Source organism: Lepidochelys olivacea, assembly GCF_965140295.1.
Source record: "Lepidochelys olivacea isolate rLepOli2 genome assembly, chromosome: 3".
NCBI classification, from domain to species: domain Eukaryota; kingdom Metazoa; phylum Chordata; order Testudines; family Cheloniidae; genus Lepidochelys; species Lepidochelys olivacea.
Window position 1 is genome coordinate 120,837,080 of NC_140413.1, and position 22,578 is coordinate 120,859,657.

General features: G+C 43.5%; 1 protein-coding gene and 1 long non-coding RNA gene across 4 annotated transcripts in view; one reads left to right on the top strand and one right to left on the bottom strand.

Annotated features, from left to right (window-relative positions):
* The window catches only part of TULP4 (TUB like protein 4), a 283,777-nt gene that overhangs the window by 234,057 nt on the left and 27,142 nt on the right, over window positions 1-22,578 (top strand). For all 3 annotated transcript variants that reach the window (XM_084624123.1, XM_084624125.1, XM_084624124.1), the window contains exon 8: window positions 21,646-21,870. In XM_084624123.1, the coding sequence (XP_084480249.1) occupies window positions 21,646-21,870 (225 nt within the window). The remainder of the gene's footprint in view (window positions 1-21,645; window positions 21,871-22,578) is intronic.
* Window positions 1,706-22,578, bottom strand: part of LOC311518371 — an 82,654-nt gene continuing 61,781 nt past the window's right edge. Inside the window, exons 3-4 of the long non-coding RNA XR_014710964.1 lie at window positions 6,758-6,873; window positions 1,706-2,357 (exon numbers count right to left, since the gene is read on the bottom strand). This is a non-coding gene — a long non-coding RNA (uncharacterized lncRNA). The remainder of the gene's footprint in view (window positions 2,358-6,757; window positions 6,874-22,578) is intronic.

Here is a 22,578-nt window from a genome sequence, read left to right on the forward strand (position 1 = left end):
ACCAGCACTTGGAGAGCGCAGTAGGGAAGGCGCTGCAGTTTGACAGGAACAAGTGCACTGGTGTGGCCACATTTGCGGCACTTGCAGCGGCACTGGGAGTGGTGCATTGTGGGCAGCTATCCCACAGAGCACCTCTTCCCATTCTGGCGCTATGGCTTGTGGGAAGGCGGTGGGGAGTGCAGGGCATTCTGGGTCCTGTCCCAACGCCCCGTGATGCATCGGTTCGCATCCCAGCAATCCCTGTGCTTCCATCCACACTTGGTGCCATCTTTCAACGTTTTTTGTACAGCGCGCTCTGTCTTCCCATTCGGTCTGCGGGAATGGAGCCCCAACTACTGAGGAACATGCTGACGAGTCTCACCAGCACGTCATGTTTGGCAGTCGAGTTACTCCTTAAGATCCAAACTGACACTGAGGACTCGGACGATGATATTGACTCGAGTAACGCATACGACACGAGATTGCTTGTGGCATTCATGGACATGCTCAGCACTGTGGAATGCTGCTTTTTGGCTTGGGAAGCAAGCACTGAGTGGTGGGATCACATCGTCATCCAAGTCTGGGATGATGAGCAGTGGCTGCAGAATTTTTGGATGAGAAAAGCCACTTTCATGGGACTGTGTGATGAGCTCAACCCCACCCTGCAGCGCAAGGCCACGAGATTGAGAGCTGCCCTTATGGTGGAGAAGCAGGTGGCTATTGCAGTCTGGAAGCTGGCAACTCCAGACAGCTACTGATCGGTCGCTAACCAGTTTGGAGTGGGAAAATCGACCTTGTTGCAAGTTTTCAGGGCCATTAATTGCATCCTGCTCAGAAGAACCATGACTCTGAGTAACGTGCATGACATTGTGGCTGGCTTTGCACAAATGGGTTTCCCTAACTGTGGAGGGGCGATAGATGGGACACATATTCCAATTCTGGCACCAGCCCACCTACCCTCCGAGTACGTTAATTGGAAGGGGTATTTCTCTATGGTTTTCCAGGTGCTTGTGGATCATCGTGGGTGTTTCATTGACGTTAACGCAGGCTGGCCTGGAAAGGTGCATGACGCACGCATCTTTCGGAACACTGGCCTGTTCAGGAAGCTGCAAGCCGGGACTTTTTTCCCAGACCAGAAGATCACTGTATGGGAAGTCAAAATGTCCATTGTGATCCTTGGAGACCCCACTTACCCTTTAATGCCATGGCTCATGAAACCCTATACAGGGAGCCTTGACAGCAGCAAGGAGCAGTTCAACAACAGGCTGAGCCAGTGCAGAATGACTGTGTAGTGTGCTTTTGGCTGTTTAAAGGGCCGCTGGCAGTCTCTGTATGGGAAGCTGGACCTGGCTGATGACAGCGTCCCCGCAGTTATATCTGCGTGCTGTACCCTCCATAACATTTGTGAAGGGAAGGGTGAACGATTCACTCAGGCATGGAACTTGGAGGTTCAACACCTGGAGGCTGAATTTGAACAGCCAGAGAGCAGGACTATTAGAGGGGCCCAGCGTGGGGCTGCAAGGATTAGGGATGCCTTGAGGGAACAATTTGAGGCTGAAAGCCACCAGTAATGTCTGGTGCCCTGCATGAGAGTGAAGTGCCTTGGTTCCAATGTTAGTAGGAATCTGTTTGCTATGCTGACTTGCAGTGCCTGTTTCTTTCCTGGGCTAAGGTATCTTTTACTTTATGGAAAAATAAAGAATTTTTCAAAGCCAAAAAATCCATTTATTGAAAAGAAACACAACTGCTTGGGAAACCAGAAAGGGCAAGGGGTTGGGGTAGGGTGGGGTGGGGAATGGTACAATCACAGATTTGCATATGTCCTGTTATCATACTCAGCCTTCCTGTCTGGAGTGCTGTGCAATGAGTGCTGCACTTCAGGATGGCTATACTGCATGGTGATGGGGGTTGAGTGCAGTGGGTAAGGGTCGTAGTTTTCAGGGCTGGGTGGTGAAGCTGCAAGTGTTGGAGGCAGCTGGTGGCGATAAGAACCCGGATGTTGGGGATAGTGGGTTGGAGGTGACATGGGGGCACAAGGGAAAGAGTTTTGGGACAAGGGCTGCAGGGGGGGTGAGCGCGGTAGTGCTCTGCCTGCATGGCTACGAGTGCCTGGATCGAGTCCGCTTGGCGCTCCATGATGCTTATCAGCCAATCCATGCTTTGCTGACAGAGCTCCGCGCTTTTCTGCCGGTGCTCCACATTCTGCTGGCAGATCCTCCTTTCACTCTCCCTCTACTCCTGCAATTTTTGATTCTCATTAAGAGACTGCTGCATGACTTCATGCAGCATGGCTTCTTTGCTTTTACGTGGCCTCTTCCTAATTCATTGAAGTTTTTCGGTCGGTGATAACACCGACGGCTGAGATCTCAAGGTTGCATCTGTGAAGGCAAAATGCAACACTTAACAGAGGCAGCATTGTTCACACCAGACGGAGCAATGATTCCCCAGTACTTAAGGGCAAGCACAGTCTACACAATAGCATAATTTGCCCATCCCAAAGCGAGCGCACATAACCCACGGGAGCCCCAAAATGGGAGTAAGCACTGGGTCAAGGGGGACTGATAGTTTCACAGCTGCACTGTCCTCTAGGTTTCTGTGCCTTGGGAAGAGCCAACGGCTGCAAGGGGCCCCTATACTGAACGCTCTCCCCACATTTTCCACAGGAGTTCGTCCTGGAAGATACCTCGCTGCTGAGGGTGACCTGGGAAGCAAGGGAGGGTCTTCTACTGCAATGTGGCTTCCGCCCTGGCCCATATGCAGCTTGCCTGTGTGCAGCAGTGGTTCCCCCGCCCCTCATAGCACAGTGACGTGGACATGTTAGCCTGACTGGGACAAGGACCACCGTGGCTCTCCCAAGAAACCTGCACAAGCGCATTTCCCAACTTCTGAATAGACCTTTGAAGAGATCACTGAGGCCAATTACTGCAATGTGAGAAAGCAAATCAACTCCCTATTCCGCATCTAGGCATGCATGCAGCCCTAACCTTCCTCGCCCCAAGAGTCTGCACTGAATAACTTCATTCCCAAAATAAAAGCCACTTATAAAAGCCAGGAACCTTCTCTGGTGTTTGTCCTTCACCAAGCACCAGCCGCTGCGACTGGCTACCTTCCTCATGGCTTGAGAACAGCTCCTGGCTGCATGCATCTAGGGATGCCGGGGTGTCTCCCTCCTCCTCAGCACCCTCGCTCCCGCCTTCCTCCTCATCCTGCCTTGTTGAATGGCCTCTGAGGTGTCCATGGTGCTCCTCAGAGTGGAGGTGGGGTCGCCCCCCAGTATTGCGTCCAGCTCTTTGTAGAAACGGCAGGTCGCAGGGGCAGCACCAGAGCGGTGCTTTGCCTTGTGGGCTTTGTGGTAGGCATTCCGCAGCTCCTTCACTTTAACCCTGCACTGCAGTGCGTCCCGCTCATGGCCCCTTTCCACCATGTCCCTTGATATCTCCCCAAAGATATCGTAATTCCTGCGGCTGGAGTGCAGTTGGGACTGGACAGCTTCCTCCCCCCAAACACTGATGAGGTCCAGCAACACACCGTTGCTCCATACTGGGGATCGCCTGGCACCTGGAGCCATGGTCACCTGGAAGGATTCGCTGAGAGCACTCCACACCTGGCTGAGCAAACAGGAAGGGGATTTTCAAAATTCCCAGAGAATTTAAAGGGCGGGTCTGATGGTTGGTCACCTGAGGGCAGGGCAGTAGAGTTCAAAGTGATGACCAGCGTGGCTGGAACAGACATTGTGGGACACTTCTGGAGGCCGATCAGAGCGCATTGACAGACCAGGGCGTCCACACTGGCGCTGCGGCGCTCTAGTGGGAGCGCATCAAATGTTAATCCACTCGTTGAGGTGGAGTACCAGGAATGCTCTAGCCATGGCGTCAGAGCGCTCTACGTGCCTTGCCAGTGTGGATGCGTCATGAGGTAGGACACCCGGGGCTGCTTTAAGGCACTCTAACTCGCAAGTGTAGCCAAGCCCTTAGTTAATTGAGATTAATTTTCCTCAGTGTAAGGGCATGGCTACATTTGCAGATGTAGAGCGCTGTGAGTTAAACCAGCCTTCGTAGAGCACAGTAGGGAAAGCGCTGCAGTCTGTCCACACTGATAGCTGCAAGCGCACTGGCGTGGCCACATTAGCAGCTCTTGCAATGCCACAGAGAGCAGTGCATTGTGGTAGCTATCCCAGCATGCAAGTGGCTGCAACATGCTTTTCAAATGGGGGAGGGTGGGGTGGAGTGTGACAGGGAGTGAGTTGTGTGTATGTCGGGGGAGAGAGAGTGGGTTTTGGAGGGGCTTAGTGTATGTAAGCATGCTGTCTTGTAAGTTCAGACAGCAGCAGACCCCCCCTCACCTCCGCCTCTCTCTCTCACACACGGCATTCCACAGTAACAGCTTGCTTTGTCCTGGAGCAGATGAGCATGCCAGCTGTCAGAAATGGAGCTTTGAAAGGGCATATCTGCATTCCTACAGCGAGTTCAAAACAATGAGAAGAGTGGCCACTTGACTTCAGGGGATTATGGGACATTTCCAGAGGCCAATCACAGCGCAGTAATGCAACACCTTGTTCACATTGACGCTGGGGCATTTCAGCCGAGATGCACCAAGTGTTATGCTTCTGGTGGAGGTGGATTACCAGGAGCGCTCCAGCTGCAGAGTCCAGGAGCTCTACGTGCCTTGCCAGTGTGGACGGGTCGTGAGTTAGGGTACCCGGAGCTGCTTTAATGCGCTGTAACTCGCAAGTGTAGCCAAGCCCCAAAAGTGCTTACACCAGTATAACTATTTTGGTTATAGCAGTATAATTCCCCAGATAGGAAGCAGAATACGCTATAGGAGTACAAGATAGCTTTTTACTGGTATAATTGTGTCCACACTATGGACCGTACTGGTATATAACTTTCAGTAAAAAAAAAAAAAAATCACATCCTAACCAAAATAATTATACTTGTACAAACACTGAGTGTAGACCAGGCCTAAGATTAGGGCCTGATTTTCATCTTACATTGGCTTGTGTAATTCTGTTGACTTCAGTTAAACTAATTTATAATTTACACTGGTGAAACTGAGAGGAGGGGGTGCCTAACCAAGGTACTTCAGATCTGTTTCTCCTGTCCATGGTCCATTTAGATTGTATGCGTACACAGGTTTCAACACTGGGCCTAATAATATTACCATCTAAGTCAGGGATTGGCAACTTGAAAGGTACTAGAGGGCCACAAAATCCACTAAAATGCTTTGGTGGGTCAGGGAGTGTTGGGTCCTGCCCCCAGGGGAAGGATAACTTGGGTGGGAGAGTGCCTTGTCCCTGGGTTGTGGGAGGCCCCAAGCAGGCAGGGTTAGAGAGCGAACCCGCCCTGCACTCACCCTATAGCAGTAGCTCTGGTCCTACGGTGCTGGACCCAGCTCTCTGCTCCAGCCCATTGGATCTCGCCACAGGGTATGTGATACATGCATATGTGCAGGCCGGCCTTCCCCCCCGCGATGCCCCACCCTGCCGTACCCCCCTCTTAGCCCTGGTGCTGCCAGACCTTCTGTCCTGAGCTGGGACTCTGGTGGACCAAATGAAATGATCTGGTTGGCTGGATGAAGCCCCCTGCTCTCCAGTTGCCCATCCCTGATCTAAGCAGCAGTGTACTACAATTTGTAGATCCTTTGGATTACTGACAAAATCAGCTAGAACTTAGTATTGCACAAAAAGATAGTAGATGACATTTGTTATTCTACATGGCTGCTCCAAAGATACATGTAGTGGACAGACTGAGTCCACGATCCCAGTAATTTGTCTTATGAACACCAGCAGAAATAAAATAAAAAATCTGCTGGAGAATGGCAGTCAATGCTGCGATGGGATTTTATAAAACTGACCATTGGCAATTGAAAGGCAATGAGTGGGAAGAGGAGAGTTTGTCTCATCTCAAACCCTGCTATGAAAGCTGTTTCCTCTTGAACAGGCAGTGTATGAATGGGATGGTGCATTTATTTTATACCAGCACAATTCCTGATTTAATTAATGGCAAGAAAGCTTAGCAGCAATGAATGTTGCAGAGATCAGGTTACTGGTGCAAAATTGATTTAGTGTGAAGTATTCCTGGTTCGTATGTCTGATAAAGCAGTTATCTGATGTCTTCACTGTAAAATACATTAAACTGTTATTTTTTATGCTGTTTGTATATCCTGGATGTTTTGGTGGGGATTAAGTGACAATTTATTGGGTAGTTTATAACAATAACTCAGTGAAAACTGCTGTAGAATTTACATTCAGTTTAGTTAGATCGTACATTACTTGGTGTAAAGCCACAGCTAGCCACAGAGTAGGAATAAGAACCTCATAACTGTTCACTTTGGTTTACTCATAATGATGATGATCATTGTCACAGTTTCCCTTGAGAACAAACTGTGCTTTATGTCTCCATCTTCTCCTCCTGCTTTGGTACAGTGTCCTACATAACATCTGGTTATCAACTCTTAATCCCTGACCATCAATAAGTGATTATATTGTTCATAAATGGATAACCTAGTTTTCTGGCTTCGATCTCTGAATATAAATAACATCATAAGCAAGGGGATCATGCTCAGTTAGAAGCATTCAATCCAGCTTAAGACTTATATGAAAAATAATTCACAGTTGGGATAGTATAGAAATCAAGGTGTAAGAGCCCCTGGCATATTGCCCTGTCAGTGGCATTAACGCAACACTCATAGCTCCCCTTAACATCACAAAAATGCATATACAAAAAACCTGGATAGACTGAACAACAGTGGCAGGCCTTGAACCAGTATTGGAATTTACCTTATGAGGCACCACGTACTCTCCGCTCCTGTTGAACTCACTGAGAGTTGAGGGTGAGCATCGCCCCATGGTACTGAGCCTTCATCTTATGGGGACCATCCCCTATGCACAGTTATCTGAATAAAAACGCAAAGACTTGTAATGTTGGGGTATCAAGCACACTTGCAGTTCCAGTGCTTGTTTATACAAAGAATATATTTTAAAGGCTGCCCATAAACTGAAAACTAGTCAAAGGAATACTGTCCGTTCCTGTAAACCTAATTGTTTAACGTTTCTTCCCCTCACCCAAATCTGATCAAGCAAAGATAAGCCAAATTCCTTTCTTTAGTGGTTTTGTTTTTCAGTAATGCTTCTCTTGCATTTTAACATAGAATAAAAATAGTGAAATGCCCTATTCATGCATTCTTTACTGGAGGAACATTTACAAACCTTTTGTATTTATTTGTTAAATCATCATAACTCCTTCTCCTGCATTAAGCAGACAGTGATAGTAATAATTGGACTTACTCAAGACTCTCATTACAGACTTGCTACAATTGTTTACCAAGAATGCTGCAACCCAATTCCGTCACTTCAGAATTACTCATTGGATGTGTGGCAGGGTCTTCAGTAAAAAGAACAGGAGTATTTGTGGCACCTTAGAGACTAACAAATTTATTAGAGCATAAGCTTTCGAGGACTACAGCCCATTTCATCGGATGCATTGAATGGAACATATAGTAAGAAGATATATATATACACATACAGAGAAGGTGGAAGTTGCCATACAAACTGTAAGAGGCTAATTAATTAAGATGAGCTATTATCAGCAGAAGAAAAAAACTTCTGTAGTGATAATCAAGATGGCCCATTTAGACAGTTGACAAGAAGGTGTGAGGATACTTAACATGGGGAAATAGATTCAATATGTGTAATGACCCAGCCACTCCCAGTATATCAGCTTACTATACCTGCCCTTAAAAAAAACCATCCTCTGACTGGATACAACTGCTTCATAGCTTCCCAGTAGGGGAGGCTCCTACCACATCACTGCAGTTGCCTCACTGCAGACATTACAAAAATCTGGTTTCAGAGTAGCAGCCGTGTTAGTCTGTATCCGTAAAAAGAAAAGGAGTACTTGTGGCACCTTAGAGACTAACAAATTTATTAGAGCATAAGCTTTCGTGAGCTACAGCTCACTTCATCGGACGCATACAGTGGAAAATATAGTGGGGAGACTTTATATACACAGAGAACATGAAACCATGGGTGTTACCATACAGACTGTAACAAGAGTGATCAGGAAAGGTGAGCTATTACTAGCAGGAGAGTGGGGGTGGGGGGAGAAACCTTTTGTAGTGGTAATCAAAGTGGGCCATTTCCAGCACTTTACAAGAACAGTAGGACGGGAAATAAACAAGGAGAAATGGTTCTACTTTGTGTAATGACACATCCACTCCCAGTCTTTATTCAAGCCTAAGTTAATTGTATCCAGTTTGCAAATTAATTCCAATTCAGCAGTCTCTTGTTGGAGTCTGTTTTTGAAGTTTTTTTGTTGAAGAATTGCCACTTTTAGGTCTGTAATCGAGTGACCAAAGAGATTGAAGAATTCACCAACTGGTTTTTGAATGTTATAATTCTTGACGTCTGATTTGTATCCACTGATTCTTTTACGTAGAGACTGTCCAGTTTGGCTAATGTACGTGGCAGAAGGGCATTGCTGGCACATGATGGCATATGTCAGATTGGTAGATGCGCAGGTGAACGAGCTTCTGATAGTGTGGCTGATGTGATTAGGCCCTATGATGGTGTCCCCTGAATAGATATGTGGACACAGTTGGCCAAACTGGACAGTCTCTACGTAAAAGAATAAATGGACACAAATCAGACGTCAAGAATTATAACATTCAAAAAACAGTCGGAGAACACTTCAATCTCTTTGGTCACTCGATTACAGACCTAAAAGTGGCAATTCTTCAACAAAAAACCTTCAGAAACAGACTCCAACGAGAGACTGCTGAATTGGAATTAATTTGCAAACTGGATACAATTAACTTAGGCTTGAATAAAGACTGGGAGTGGATGTGTCATTACACAAAATAAAACTATTTCCCCTTGTTTATTTCCCCTCCTGCTGTTCTTGTAAAGTGCTGGAAATGGCCCACCTTGATTATCACTACAAAAGGTCCCGTCCCCCGCCCCCGTGCTCTCCTGCTGGTAATAGCTCACCTTTCCTGATCACTCTTGTTACAGTCTGTATGGTAACACCCATGGTTTCATGTTCTCTGTGTATATAAAGTCTCCCCACTATATTTTCCACTGTATGTGTCCGATGAAGTGAGCTGTAGCTCACGAAAGCTTATGCTCTAATAAATTTGTTAGTCTCTAAGGTGCCACAAGTACTCCTTTTCTTTTTACAAAAATCTGAGAAGTTGTGATCATTCATTCTGCTTAATGACGCAGATAATTTGCTTAGGTGCTGATCCTTTCTATGGGCCTTAAAATTCTCTCTTACATGGCAAAAAGAGGACCATAGCAATGGGAATTTGGGCCTGGAGATCCTGATTGTGATCTCATTTACATGAGTGTAGATTGAGAGTAACTCTACTGTAGTGTATGGAGTTACACCAGTGTAAAATTGTGGTAAGTAAAACAGAATCAGGCCAAAGAGAACTACCTGTGTGGAGGGAGAGAGTGGAACCAACATGGCACACTTCATAACTGACTGTATACTTAGCAATATTAAGTTTACAGCTGACCTTGATAAACAGTTTTATAGTGTGATCACATTTTTCTCAATGTGTCAGTTATTTAAATGTTTGTTCAGTGGGGTGTTCTGTTTAAAAGGTTTTAGTTTTGTGTGTAATTTTTTGTTGATTGTTACAGAATCTTTTATTCTGATATTGTTAGAATAGAACAGGAGCTGTACAAATTCAGGAAGGTAGACCTAGTATAAAATGAGTGGAACTGAAATTTTTTTGAAAAGAATGAAGCTAAATACTTGATGATCACTTTAGATAAGCTATTACCAGCAGGACAGTGGGGTGGGAGGAGGTATTGTTTTATGATCTCTGTGTGTATATAAAGTCTGCTGCAGTTTCCACGGTATGCATCCGATGAAGTGAGCTGTAGCTCACGAAAGCTCATGCTCAAATAAATTGGTTAGTCTCTAAGGTGCCACAAGTACTCCTTTTCATTTAGTACTGTGGTTCTCAAACTTGGGCAATCTCCAATACCACATTGAGCAATATGGGAAAGGCAGTGTGGCTCAAAACCTAACACCTGTTGGAGGTTTGTGACTCCCTACGTTGAGCTCCCCTAAATTGGCATAATGTAGCAGCTTTTTGTAATAAGCAAGCAAGCCCTACACGTATATCAGATTCACCTGGTAAAAAAAAAGCATTATGATTCCTCCAGATGTGTAGTAAAAGAGAAGAATTAATTCCTGCCCTGCCTGTTTCAGACAGATTATGGGTATGTGCAAACTCCTAATTGGCCTGGGCCTAACTTTCTCAGAATACTAGAGTTTTGTCTGTAGTGTACAGACCTTGCATTATGGACTGTGGAACTTCCTGCAGGAACAAGTGTTGACAGGTGTTTAACAAAGGTAAGTTTTTATTTAAAATAGCTCAATTCAGCAGAATATGGTATTTAGGGATATCTTTCACCAAATTCACAAACTGTGTTGAACTATACAGAAATAAAGTGACTTCCTTATGACTGTACTCTGAGTGGCACAGCTTGGATTTAAAAGCAAGATTCTCCTGCTCCCTAGCACTTTACTATAAGCACAAGGCCTCTCTGCCTTTTAAATGCTGTTTCTGTCCCATAAAAGTCCCAGCATCTGAATTGGTGGATTAAAGATCAAGGGATTCTGCAGATACCCTGTAATGGTATAAAATCCATTCAACTCAGGACTCCAGGGAGATGGGTGGAATTTTAGGTTAACTTCAGATAAAAAAGATAATGCGGGAAGAGTCTGCCTTTTATATTCTCCAGCTGAACTGACGTGCTAATGATCCTAATTGACGTACATGGTCCTAATTGACATCACTTATAGTCCTCAGATTCATTGCTTCTGTGTTATTGTGGCCTTTTGCTTATATCTACTGAACTGAATCCTATTTGGGGGTTGTTGGATGATTGCCACTAAAGCTTCAACATGAGTTTGTTTATTACAGAAATAGCAACAAAGGCAATTTGGGATGTGTTTCAGGATCTCAGTAAAGGCCTTGATGTGTTCAAGTAAGACAGGCCATAAAAACCCATGTAAACTGGTCACTGTCACACCAGCAAACATGTTCAGGAATCTTCAGAGTTGTTCATGTCCTAGAATTTGAATCTCTTTTTCTGCAAGTTCATTATCTTGTCTTGGAAAAGACTAACTGACATATTTCAGCTGGATTGAGGTGTGAAAAGATGCTTTATTATGGAAACTTTGAGCTGAAATAACTAAGAAACAAAACAGCAAACTAACTGTCAGTTCTGCAGTTTGAAAAATCTTATATGGCCCAATCACTATTGTATCAGTGTGTGTTTCAGTCATTAATGCATTTATCCTCACAACACACTGGTAAATTAACTGAGGCAGACAGGCTATGTGACTTGTCACACAGAAAGCATGGAGCAGAGCAAGGACTTGAATCTATGTTTTCTAAGTCTCAGGCTAGTACTGTAACCACTGGGCCATCCCTCCTCTCTTTAAAAGGAAAAAAAAAAAAAGAGAGAGACAGAAAGAAGGAAGAGCTAGGAGTTGAACGTGCGCCTGTAAAACTTCAACGTTTCTTAAGTGAAGGAAAGAATTAGCAAGCAAAATGTGTTTAGTTTCTTTTCAGTTGTACTTAAACATATTCATTAGTCAGAGACAGATTCTCCTTTATAACTAGGTGCTCGTTGTTGAAAGATTTGAAATTCTACCATACTTATCAATGCCAAAATCCCATCTCATTGATTCGTGTCCAGCAGTGAGACTTCCTGCCCCCAAATCTAATTTTCATGGATACTGTGTTTCACAACCAGTGGAGCTTCCAGTCCCAAGAGGCAAGGTATTGGTTCAGACAGTGAGCAGGCACAGGATTTCTGAGCACATAGGAAATCAATAAGGAGCGTATGACTTTCACTAAATTCAGATTGACTGAACTGTGTGAATGGGATGAAAGGTTTGTATATTATATTTAGACTTGGCAGAATTTGATTTTTATTTTTTAATAATTTCAGTGGATACTATCTGTTTATTTTTTAGCTTTTTTTTTTTTACTTTTGTCAATTTCAATTTTCACAGTTGTGGGAAATTATGAGGGGAGGGTCAGACATTTAATGACTGTAGAAGTTGGTTCACCAAGTTAAAGCTTTATAACTGTTCAACATAAATTGTCAACATCACCTGTCAAAATATACAAAGTAAATATCCTTAAATCAAACTCTAATAAGTTCTCAAGCAGCATTTTTCTTTCTTTTTCTGTCTTCAGATTTAGATTGTTATTGATGGAAATATTTTTTCATCAGTTTTTGTATGTGCAGTGAAATGGATGTTGACCAACATTTACCAATAAAAATCTAATCCTTCCAAGCCTAATTATACTGGTCCCCTGGCAGGGGGAGGAATGAGTCAAATAAGAAAAAGTAGCACAGGAATCTAACTTAATTAGGAGTATCCAGTTCAGGACACTGCTATAATATAAAGAAGGACATTCCCAGCTGGGATGCATGTAGCCAAGGAGACATTCTAGAGTCTCTATTCCCCTTTCTGTTTCTGAAACAATCTAGCTCATTGTTACCCAAGTTTTGAATCTGTGTTTGCACTCAGTGTGCTTCATGTAAATAACTGCCCTTCGGTGTACTGTGTTTAAAATTAGCATTGCTTAGCCCTAAAAGCCTTTTTATTTGTATAGAAATTACACTTTTTTTGGTGTGTTTTTATTTGATCCCTAGGATTCATTCAGACATTTATATTTTCTGATGGGATCCTTATAAAATCTGCTGGCATTTGGTATGATAAAAATTAGGGCTGTCAATTGCAGTTAACTCACGCAATTAACTAAAAAAAATTAACTGCAATTAAAAAAATTAATCGCGATTTAATCACACTGTTAAACAATAGAATACCAGTTGAAATTTATTAAATATTTTTTTAAAATACATTTTAAATATACTGATTTCTATTACAACAGAGAATACAAAGTGTACAGTACTCACTTTATATTATTTTTGATCACAAATATTTGCACTGTAAAAATGATAAATGAAAGAAATAGCATTTTTCAATTCACCTCATGCAAGTACCGTAGTGCAATCTCTATCATGAAAGTGTAATTTAATGTGTAATGTAGATTTTTTGTGTTACATAACTGCACTCAAAAACAAAACACTGTAAAACTTTAGAGCCTACAAGTCCACTCAGTCCTACTTCTTCTTCAGCCAATTGCTAAGACAAACAAGACTGTTTACATTTACGGGAGATGCTGCTGCCCGCTTCTTATTTACAATGTCACCTGAAAGTGAGAACAGGCGTTCACATGGCACTTATGTAGCCAGCGTTGCAAGGTATTATTTACGTGCCAGATATGCTAAACATTCATATGCCCCCCTCATGCTTCAGTCACCATTCTGGAGGACATGCTTCCATGCTGACGATGTTAGTTAAAAAAAAAAGTGCATTCATTAAATTTGTGACTGAACTCCTTGGGGGAAAATTGTATGTCCCCTCCTCTTATACACCCACATTTTGCCATATATTTCATGTTATAAAAGTCTCGGATGATGACCCACCCAGCCAATGTTGTTTGGTTTACAAACACTGTCTGCAGATTTGACAAAACACAAAGGTGGTACCAATGTGAGATTTCTAAAAATAGCTACAGCACTCGACCTAAGCTTTAAGAATCTGAAGTGCTTTCCAAAACCCGAGAGGGATGAGATGTGGAGCATGCTTTCAGAAGTCTTAAAAGAGCAACACTCGGATGTGGAAACTACAGAACATGAACCACCAAAAAAAAAAAATCAACCTTCTGCTGGTAGCATCTGATTCAGATAATGAAAATGAACATGCATTGGTCTGCTCTATTTTGGATTGTTATCGAGCAGAACCTGTCATCAACATGGATGCATGTCCCCTGGAATGGTGGTTGAAGCATGAAGGGACATATGAATCTTTAGCACATCTGGCCTGTAAATATCTTGTGACACTGGTTACAACAGTGCCATGCGAATGCCTGTTCTCATTTTCTGGTGACATTGTAAATAAGAAGCGGGCACCATTATCTCCTGCAAATGTAAACAAACTTGTTTGTCTGAGTGATTGGCTGAAATAGGACTGAGTGGACTTTGTTTTATTTTTTTATACATAATTCGACATTGTAAGTTCAACTTTCATGATAAAGAGATTGCACTACAGTACTTGTATTAGGTGAATTGAAATGTAATATTTCTTTTGTTTTTTACAGTGCAAATATTTGTATTAAAAATAAATATAAAGTGAGCACTGCGCACTTTGTATTCTGTGTTGTAAATGAAATCAATATATTTGAAAATGTAGAAAACATCCAAAATATTTAAATAAATGATATTCTATTATTGTTTAACAGTGTGATTAATCACGATTAATTTTTTTAATCTCTTGACAGCCCTAATAAAAATGGAAATGAAAGTACCAGAATTTGTGGCTATATTTCCCTGCTCCTAGCATAAAAGAAATGTGCACTCATGTTAAACACTCTATGGTAGATTTGCTTGCAGACTCCCGGGCTCAATGGGTAGTGATCAATGGCTCCATGTCTAGTTGGCAGTCGGTGTCAAGTGGAGTGCCCCAGGGGTCGGTCCTGGGGCCAGTTTTGTTCAATATCTTCATAAATGATCTGGAGGATGGTGTGGATTGCACTCTCAGCAAATTTACGGATGATACTAAACTGGGAGGAATGGTAGATACGCTGGAGGGCAGGGATAGGATACAGAGGGACCTAGACAAATTGGAGGATTGGGCCAAAAGAAATCTGATGAGGTTCAATAAGGAGAAGTGCAGGGTCCTGCACTTAGGATGGAAGAACCCAATGCACAGCTACAGTCTAGGGACCGAATGGCTAGGCAGCAGTTCTGCGGAAAAGGACCTAGGGGTGACAGTGGACGAGAAGCTGGATATGAGTCAGCAGTGTGCCCTTGTTGCCAAGAAGGCCAATGGCATTTTGGGATGTATAAGTAGGGGCATAGCGAGCAGATTGAGGGACGCGATCGTTCCCCTCTATTCGACATTGGTGAGGCCTCATCTGGAGTACTGTGTCCAGTTTTGGGCCCCACACTACAAGAAGGATGTGGATAAATTGGAAAGAGTCCAGTGAAGGGCAACAAAAATGATTAGGGGTCTGCAACACATGACTTATGAGGAGAGGCTGAGGGAACTGGGATTGTTTAGTCTGCGGAAGAGAAGAATGAGGGGGGATTTGATAGCTGCTTTCAACTACCTGAGAGGTGGTTCCAGAGAGGATGGTTCTAGACTATTCTCAGTGGTGGAAGAGGACAGGACAAGGAGTAATAGTCTCAAGTTGCAGTGGGGGAGGTTTAGGTTGGATATTAGGAAAAACTTTTTCACTAGGAGGGTGGTGAAACACTGGAATGCGTTGCCTAGGGAGGTGGTGGAATCTCCTTCCTTAGAAGTTTTTAAGGTCAGGCTTGACAAAGCCCTGGCTGGGATGATTTAATTGGGGATGGGTGCTGCTTTTGAGCAGGGGGTTGGACTAGATGACCTCCTGAGGTCCCTTCCAACCCTGATATTCTATGATTCCCTGTAAAGTGTAATAGAACGTATATAAAGTGGTATAGTTATCAACAGCATTTTCCCCCCTTTTTTATTGGCACTGCCCTAAATAAATGGAATGCTTTATGAGAAGCAAGGACATCTCAGGCCAGCTACTTCACACAGCAGAATTCGGATAGAGCACTGTGGCAGGTAGATAATTGACTTGCTGCAGTAATTGATCCACATCTTCACAGTTCAGGGAGGAAATGTGTGAGGGGCAGCTATTGAGAAATGCTATTCTGATCAATGCATTTAAAGGTCGGGCCACATCTGGCAGTTGGGTTTTTTTTCCTGTCTAATAGTGAATTTTTTTTTTTTTTTTTACTGTACCTCACTTTGAATCCCTATAGTCCTTCCCCTTATGTGAAGTGATACTGGATGTTAGATATGAAGAATGCTGTAGAATTGTCCTACTGCAGTGCTATCCTGAAGAAAATGCCAACAAAGCATTTCTGCAGTATCAATAAGCAAAAGCAAATCGATACCAGCATGAAGATTGGCTGATGGCCTAGAAAATGTTGAGATAAAAAGATGTAAAGATCTGTGGGAGGGAACTGTGCTAAGCCATTTTATATGATACAGGGATAGCAATGGGAGCGTGTAAGCACTGTGATTTGAATAGAATATGTATGTGTATGTATATGTGTGTGTGTGTGTGTATATATATAGTGTGTATGTACTGCACACATGCATATCTGTATATTTATAAACATCACATACTCAAAAATCTACATTGGAAAATGTAGTCAAGTCAAGCATGTAAAAGTGAGGAAACAACAAAATTAAGTTGGGGAAATTGAAACTGAACTGCACCAGGCCACACCGTGAGTCAGTGGCAGAACCATGACTAGAACTCATGCCCTCCTAACTTCCCACGTTGTATTGCTCACACTCACACCACCTTCCTGCCAGAGGTGCCACCCATGGTTTCAAAAGTCATGAATGATGTGTCCATCCTACCCACGTGTTGATAAAACTCCAGTGCTAAATCACACAATTGTGTATTCCTTCTCTCTGTATTATATACACATCTTACTCCTGGAGGAATTCTGTGCCACTGTGCAATGCAGAATTTGTGAAGAATTAATGTTCTGCGCAGAATTTCATGTTTTCCCTGTAGAATTGGTGCTGCAGAGCTGCTAGTTGCCCCTCGAGTCCGCTGGACTCTGCAGAGCCCAGCTTGCAGTGAGCAGAGCGCCCAACCCGGTGGGGATGGAGGCTCTGCATGCTCCAGCTGCCTGACTTGATCCTCATCTGCCCGGAGATGGGAGAGCGCCTGGGAGACCAGGCTCTGACAAAGGGTGAGGAAAGGCAGGGCGGCACTGCATCACCCGGTGGGACGGTAAAGAAGCTGGGGGGAGTAAAGGCTGTGGGGTGAGGGGGATATAGGTATCTGGGATGGGGTGGTGCCCCATGGCTGGGGTAAGGAGGGGTGCAGGTGTCTGGACTGGGGGGTGCCCTGCAGCTGGGCTCTGGGGGGAAAGGGAGTGCAGGTATCTGGGCCAGGGGGGACCCCATGGCTGGGCTGTAGGGGAATGGGTGTGTGGGTGTTTGGGCTCTGGAGGGCCCCATGCAGCCACCTCCAGCACCCCCAAACTGGAACTGGGTTGTTGTAGGGTTTTCTTTAACTCTCTATTCCTGGGAGAATCTTTTTTTCCCCCCATTGTTTGTATTCTTGACATACTTGTTGACAGGTATTTTGAAATAAATTACCAAAATAATTGAAATTTGAGTGATTATATTGTGTTATTTTGACAAATACAATATGCAAAATTTTGCAGAATTTTAAAATATGGTTCAAAGAATTTTAAATTTTTTGGTGCAGAGTTTTTAATTTTTTTATGCAGAATTCACCCAGGAGTAACATGTTGATTCATCCAGCATGTAGAAAAGGGTGTAGTTTAGACCATCTGTACTGCCAGGGGAAGCTGTACTCTCAGTGGAATTCATCCCTTGGAGAAAATAGGGGCACTTCTGCCCCTGTCCTCTCTAGGGCTCCACAGCATGAATCAGCACATCCCCATGTTCCCTGGCCTTGCCCCTTCCCTGTCCAGTCCTCCCTATTTTATGAGCTGCATTGGCCAGTTCTGAGTTCCCAACCCTGCTGCACCTCCCTGGTTTACAAGACCAAGACTCTAACTCCTGACCTATGGAGCCAGGTCCCAGGTGCCGTCAGCACAGGGTGGAGGTTGGTTCTGGCCAATAAGCAACTGATGAACGAGCATAAGGGACTACAAGGGAGATTCCTACTGGTAGTGGCCCAAGGCTAGGTTCTGCCATGAGATAATACTTAGTCCTGCCATGAGTGCAGGGGACTGGACCTGATGACCTCTCAAGGTCCCTTCCAGTCTCATGATTCTATGTAGAATCTACTGCCAATGGGTTTCCTACTTTTTAAAAAGTACCTACAATTAAATATAATGTAGAACAGATAAAATCTCCCAAGTGTGTGGTTATGCTGGGCTGTGTAATAGGTTGTTGATGATACTTCAGGGATTTCTCAGTTCTTTTAAGTGTGTTGCCTGATCTTTAGATTATGTATTAATTATATTGATTACTTAAGAATCCCTGGTTATCACTTTGAGTGTTGACAGGTTCTTGTCCCAGGATCAGGCCCAGTATTTAAATTATTATGTAGTTGGGAACCCCGATGTGCACAGTTGCAACTCACACTATAGGAACTCTTTTATATTTACAAATATAGTTTATTAATACATTTAGCACAGTCACAAACACCCCAACTTAGTAAGATCAATAGATACTACAGAATGTACATCTGCACATCCATATACTCACACCATCTCCTGTAGAACAACCTGACATGTTAACCATTATCTTCCTCATCACCATCCCCTTCCCCCTCATCACCAGTGGCCATCATTCTGGCACCTCCCAAGGACTACATCTCCTTCTCCTACTGCCCCTAGCCTGCAATGCCATTTTTATAATATGTTACACTGACACCATTATGTTTGATGCATATTCAGTTGGGGATTTCCCCCCTTTTCTTTGTATTTCCTCACCTTACTAATGTAGGAGTTTCTTTCTCCTATAGATTAGTATATCAATGATCTCAACTTATTATTATATACATCAGTTCGTTACCATGGCCCTTTTGTGGTTAGGTATCACATTTATTATTTTGGTTCTTTCCAAGTTGTGGTGTACCTGTTAAGTTTAAAAGGGTATGAACTTAGGAAAGCCCCTATGCCAACCTGCTTCAATGCATCCTTTAGCGATCTATGTTAAAGGTCACAGCCATATATGGTACTTATGCTTTAGCTGATCATCATCTATCTAGGTGACAGGTCCCAAACATATGTATGCTAACTTTGCCCTAGCTCAACATACAGGATGTGGCCTGTAGGTCTCTTGCGATACAGCCAAAATATACTCTACTATCAATCTATAAACCTATTATAATAAAACAAATAATCAATCCCATTAGAAACTTATAAGAAAAGATATATAAGCAAGCAAGCAGACTAGGCTTAGATGTATCTCATGTACCTGTTATATATGTCACTTCGTTTCCAGGACACTTCTGTGGTTGAATCATGTACCTGTGGTCAGAACATTCCCTTAAACGCTATTTTCAGCTCCCCAAATACTTGGGGTTTTTTATTGGGCCGTTTATCTATGCAAAATTCATAGGCCTCCAGCCTTATGCTAACTTGCTGAAGGTAATGTCTTACAAGATACAGGCCAATGGAAACAGAATGCAAAGCAGAATAGAATGCAAAGCAGTGAATATAATAAAGGCAAGCTAGCCCCCTGGGCTACAAGTGCCATTGGCCACTACAAAGTGCCTTTAGTGGTCACTATGAACATTGGAATGTTCCCCTGTTGCAGTTTTCCATTTGCATAGCAGTCAGCCTGAAGGTTGATACCTCCGCAGGAGTGTGTGTGTGGCTGTACTTCATTGTAATCCTCCCACCTTAAAACCCAATATTTTCCTTTACATTTAAAACCAGGGTGAGATGGCACAGCAGGGAAAATCCTCTCTTTTATTAAGTTCCTTCATCCTGCCCTTTCTCTGGATGCTAAGCATTGAGGTGGTGTGAAGCAGCTGCACTTGCTATCTGTCATTCACCTAAAATCATCTTGCCCCAGTTTCTCCTTTTTAAACATTCTGAAGTCGAAAAAAGTCTTTCTTCTGGGCTAAATTAATATTTTCTTCTTAGCAGATCTAACCCAGATATCTGTACACTATGAAATCTTTCAGATGGAGACCTCGTGTTCCTGATTACTAATTCTCTGTTGCTGCTTGCCTTCTGCATGCTCAATTCTTGTTCAGTGTGTTTTGGGTAGAAGTTGAAGACATTTTTACGTGACCACTTCAAAGTATACCTAACCTTTCAGTAAATTGTGTTCATTCTTTACCTAAAGAACACCTCTAATCTAGACATTTGTAGGATCAGAACCTAGTCCATCAAGACCAGGATTGTGCCCAGCAGTGGCCCAGGAGCTGGTGCTTCAGAGAAAGGAATAACTCTCTACAATGCACTCACTATAGTCTCTTGTGCAGCGTTATTTAAAAAAAAAACCCATTTCTTTCTCACCCCGGTTGTTTATTTGTATTGTGCGAGCACCTACAGGGCCCAATCTGGAATCAAGACTCCATGGTGCTAAGTGCACAGTGCTTCGAAATGAGAGTAGATCAAAGCACACTGGGGAACTTTTAGTACATGGCAGCAGATCCATACTGATGCTTAGTGCACAGCAGGCTAGTACAGGGTAGATTTACACCCCAAGCTTGCTGCCAACTAAATGTCAGTGTAAACAAGTTCTAAGAGGAGAGACGAGAGGTGGATACAGCAAACACGGCGAGAGCACAGGTAAGTGAGTTGATTATGAGAAGCACAGGAAGCAGTTGTCCCAGCACGCCTGCCTGGCAGTCGTGTAGACTAGAGTATTTTGGAGGCATTGGGACAGAGGTGACTTGTAAGGAGGATAGTGTGTAGTGGCTTTGCAGATGTTTCTGGGAAGCCCCTCCGTTGCATAAGGAGCAGGGTGGGAGAAAGTTCAAAGGGGTGTGTAGGAAAATTTAACAAATGAGGATCAGTTTACACCCTGAAGCACGAGGTTATCCTTAGTACAGATCGCTATAAAAGCTGGTGGTTATAAAAGTATACACTCTATTTATTTTTTAATCCAGCTACATGAATTAATTTCACAGCTCGATGATACACTATCTGAAAACTGGTTCCTTTGATTTGTTCTAAATTTCCCCACATGAGCCTTTCATGTCCTTGTGTTGTGGAAGTGCAAAGGATGGCCCAATCTGGTTTTTGCTGTACCTTGGGGTTTACCTACTTCAATCCCGTCTCCTCTAACTCTTTATTCTTGTGTTTTATTGATATGAATTTAGACATTTAGCACCACAAACAAATGGATGAGTAAAGGGCAATAGGTGCAGTTTGTTTATGATAGTGCTTTAGATTTTATTTTCATCTGGAAATATATCCTGGGGAGGCAGCATGGGGTAGTGACTTCAGTTTGGAACTCAGAGGCAGGAAGTCCTGCGTGTTAATCACAGCTGTGCCACTGATTCGCTGAGTGCCCTTAACTGAGTTGCTTAACTTCTCAGTGTCTCAGTTTTCCAAGATGAAAATGTGAGTTATACCACTTAACAGGTAACTCCAGGTGTTGTGAAGTTTGATTAAATCTTTGTAAAACTCTTACAAGGTAGTCTGGTAGCAGACAGGGTTCTGGACAGGGAATCCAAAGACCCGAGTCCTTTTCCTGTTTCAGCTATTGATGTAGTGAGTGATTCTGAAGGAGTGACTTACCACTTGGGGTCTCACCTTCCTCGTCTGTGAAATGGGGTGAAGAATGCTTTACCCACCTGTGTAAAGAGATTTGTGAACTATGGCTGAAGAATGCTATGTAAATGCTAAGTATTGTTACTGAAAATAAATGCTCAGTGTTACTCTATACTAGCCCCCTTTGTGAGCAGTAACATAATGCACAGTTATGTTTATTTTAGCTGGTTTTTGAAGGCCTTTGCTAATGCAGCGGGTGCTAGATTAAACTGGCACTACAGAACATAGTCTTGCTGCACAGGTGTCTGGGAGAAAATGCCTCTTGTGTTAAGTTGTGCAATCTTCCTTTCTCGCAGCGTCCCATAATCTCCATTTGCTGGGGCCACAGGGACTCACGCCTGCTCATGGCTTCCGGCCCTGCACTCTATGTTGTCAGAGTAGAGCACAGGGTCTCCAGCCTGCAGCTCCTCTGCCAGCAGACCATCGCTGGCTCTCTGCGGGATGACAAGGATATCAGCAAACTGACGCTGCCTCCTCGGCTCTGCTCATACCTCACCACTGCCTTTACACCAACAATCAAGGTAAAAGGAATCACAGCCTTTTCTTTTTCTTCTTTACCCAACTCTTCCCAAGAGATCATGGCAAACGTTTAATTGACTTCTGTGAGGCCAGGATTTCACCCAATGCTTCTCCGTTAGAAAAGAGGACGATAAAAGGAGGGAAACTACTAATGGATCAGAGTAGCAGCCGTATTAGTCTGTATTCGCAGAAAGAAAAGGAGTACTAGTGGCACCTGTCTCTAAGGTGCCACTAGTACTCCTTCTCTTTCTACTAATGGATGAAAAGCTTTTAGACATATTAAAATCAGAAATTAAGACTAAGGATGCTTTGGCTATGAGGTCTCCTTCAGGGATGGCCTGTAAAGGAAAAGCCTGTGGTTAACTAGCTCTCTCTCAGAAAAACTCAGAAGAACCTTATTCTAGTGGCAGCCTTGATCCTCAGTATATTGTCTCTTGGTAGGTTTCAGAGTAGCAGCCGTGTTAGTCTGTATCCACAAAAAGACAAGGAGGACTTGGGGCACCGTAGAGACTAACACATTTATTTGAACGTAAGCTTTCGTGAGTTACAGCCCACTTCATCAGATGCTCAAATAAATGTGTTAGTCTCTAAGGTGCCACAAGTCCTCCTTTTCTTTTTGTCTCTTGGTAGACATGGGTATTTTGGGCTGCATGTGAGGAGGCCTCATTTCACAAAGTAGTGAGGTAAGTCTCCTCTCTATGCAACTCTAT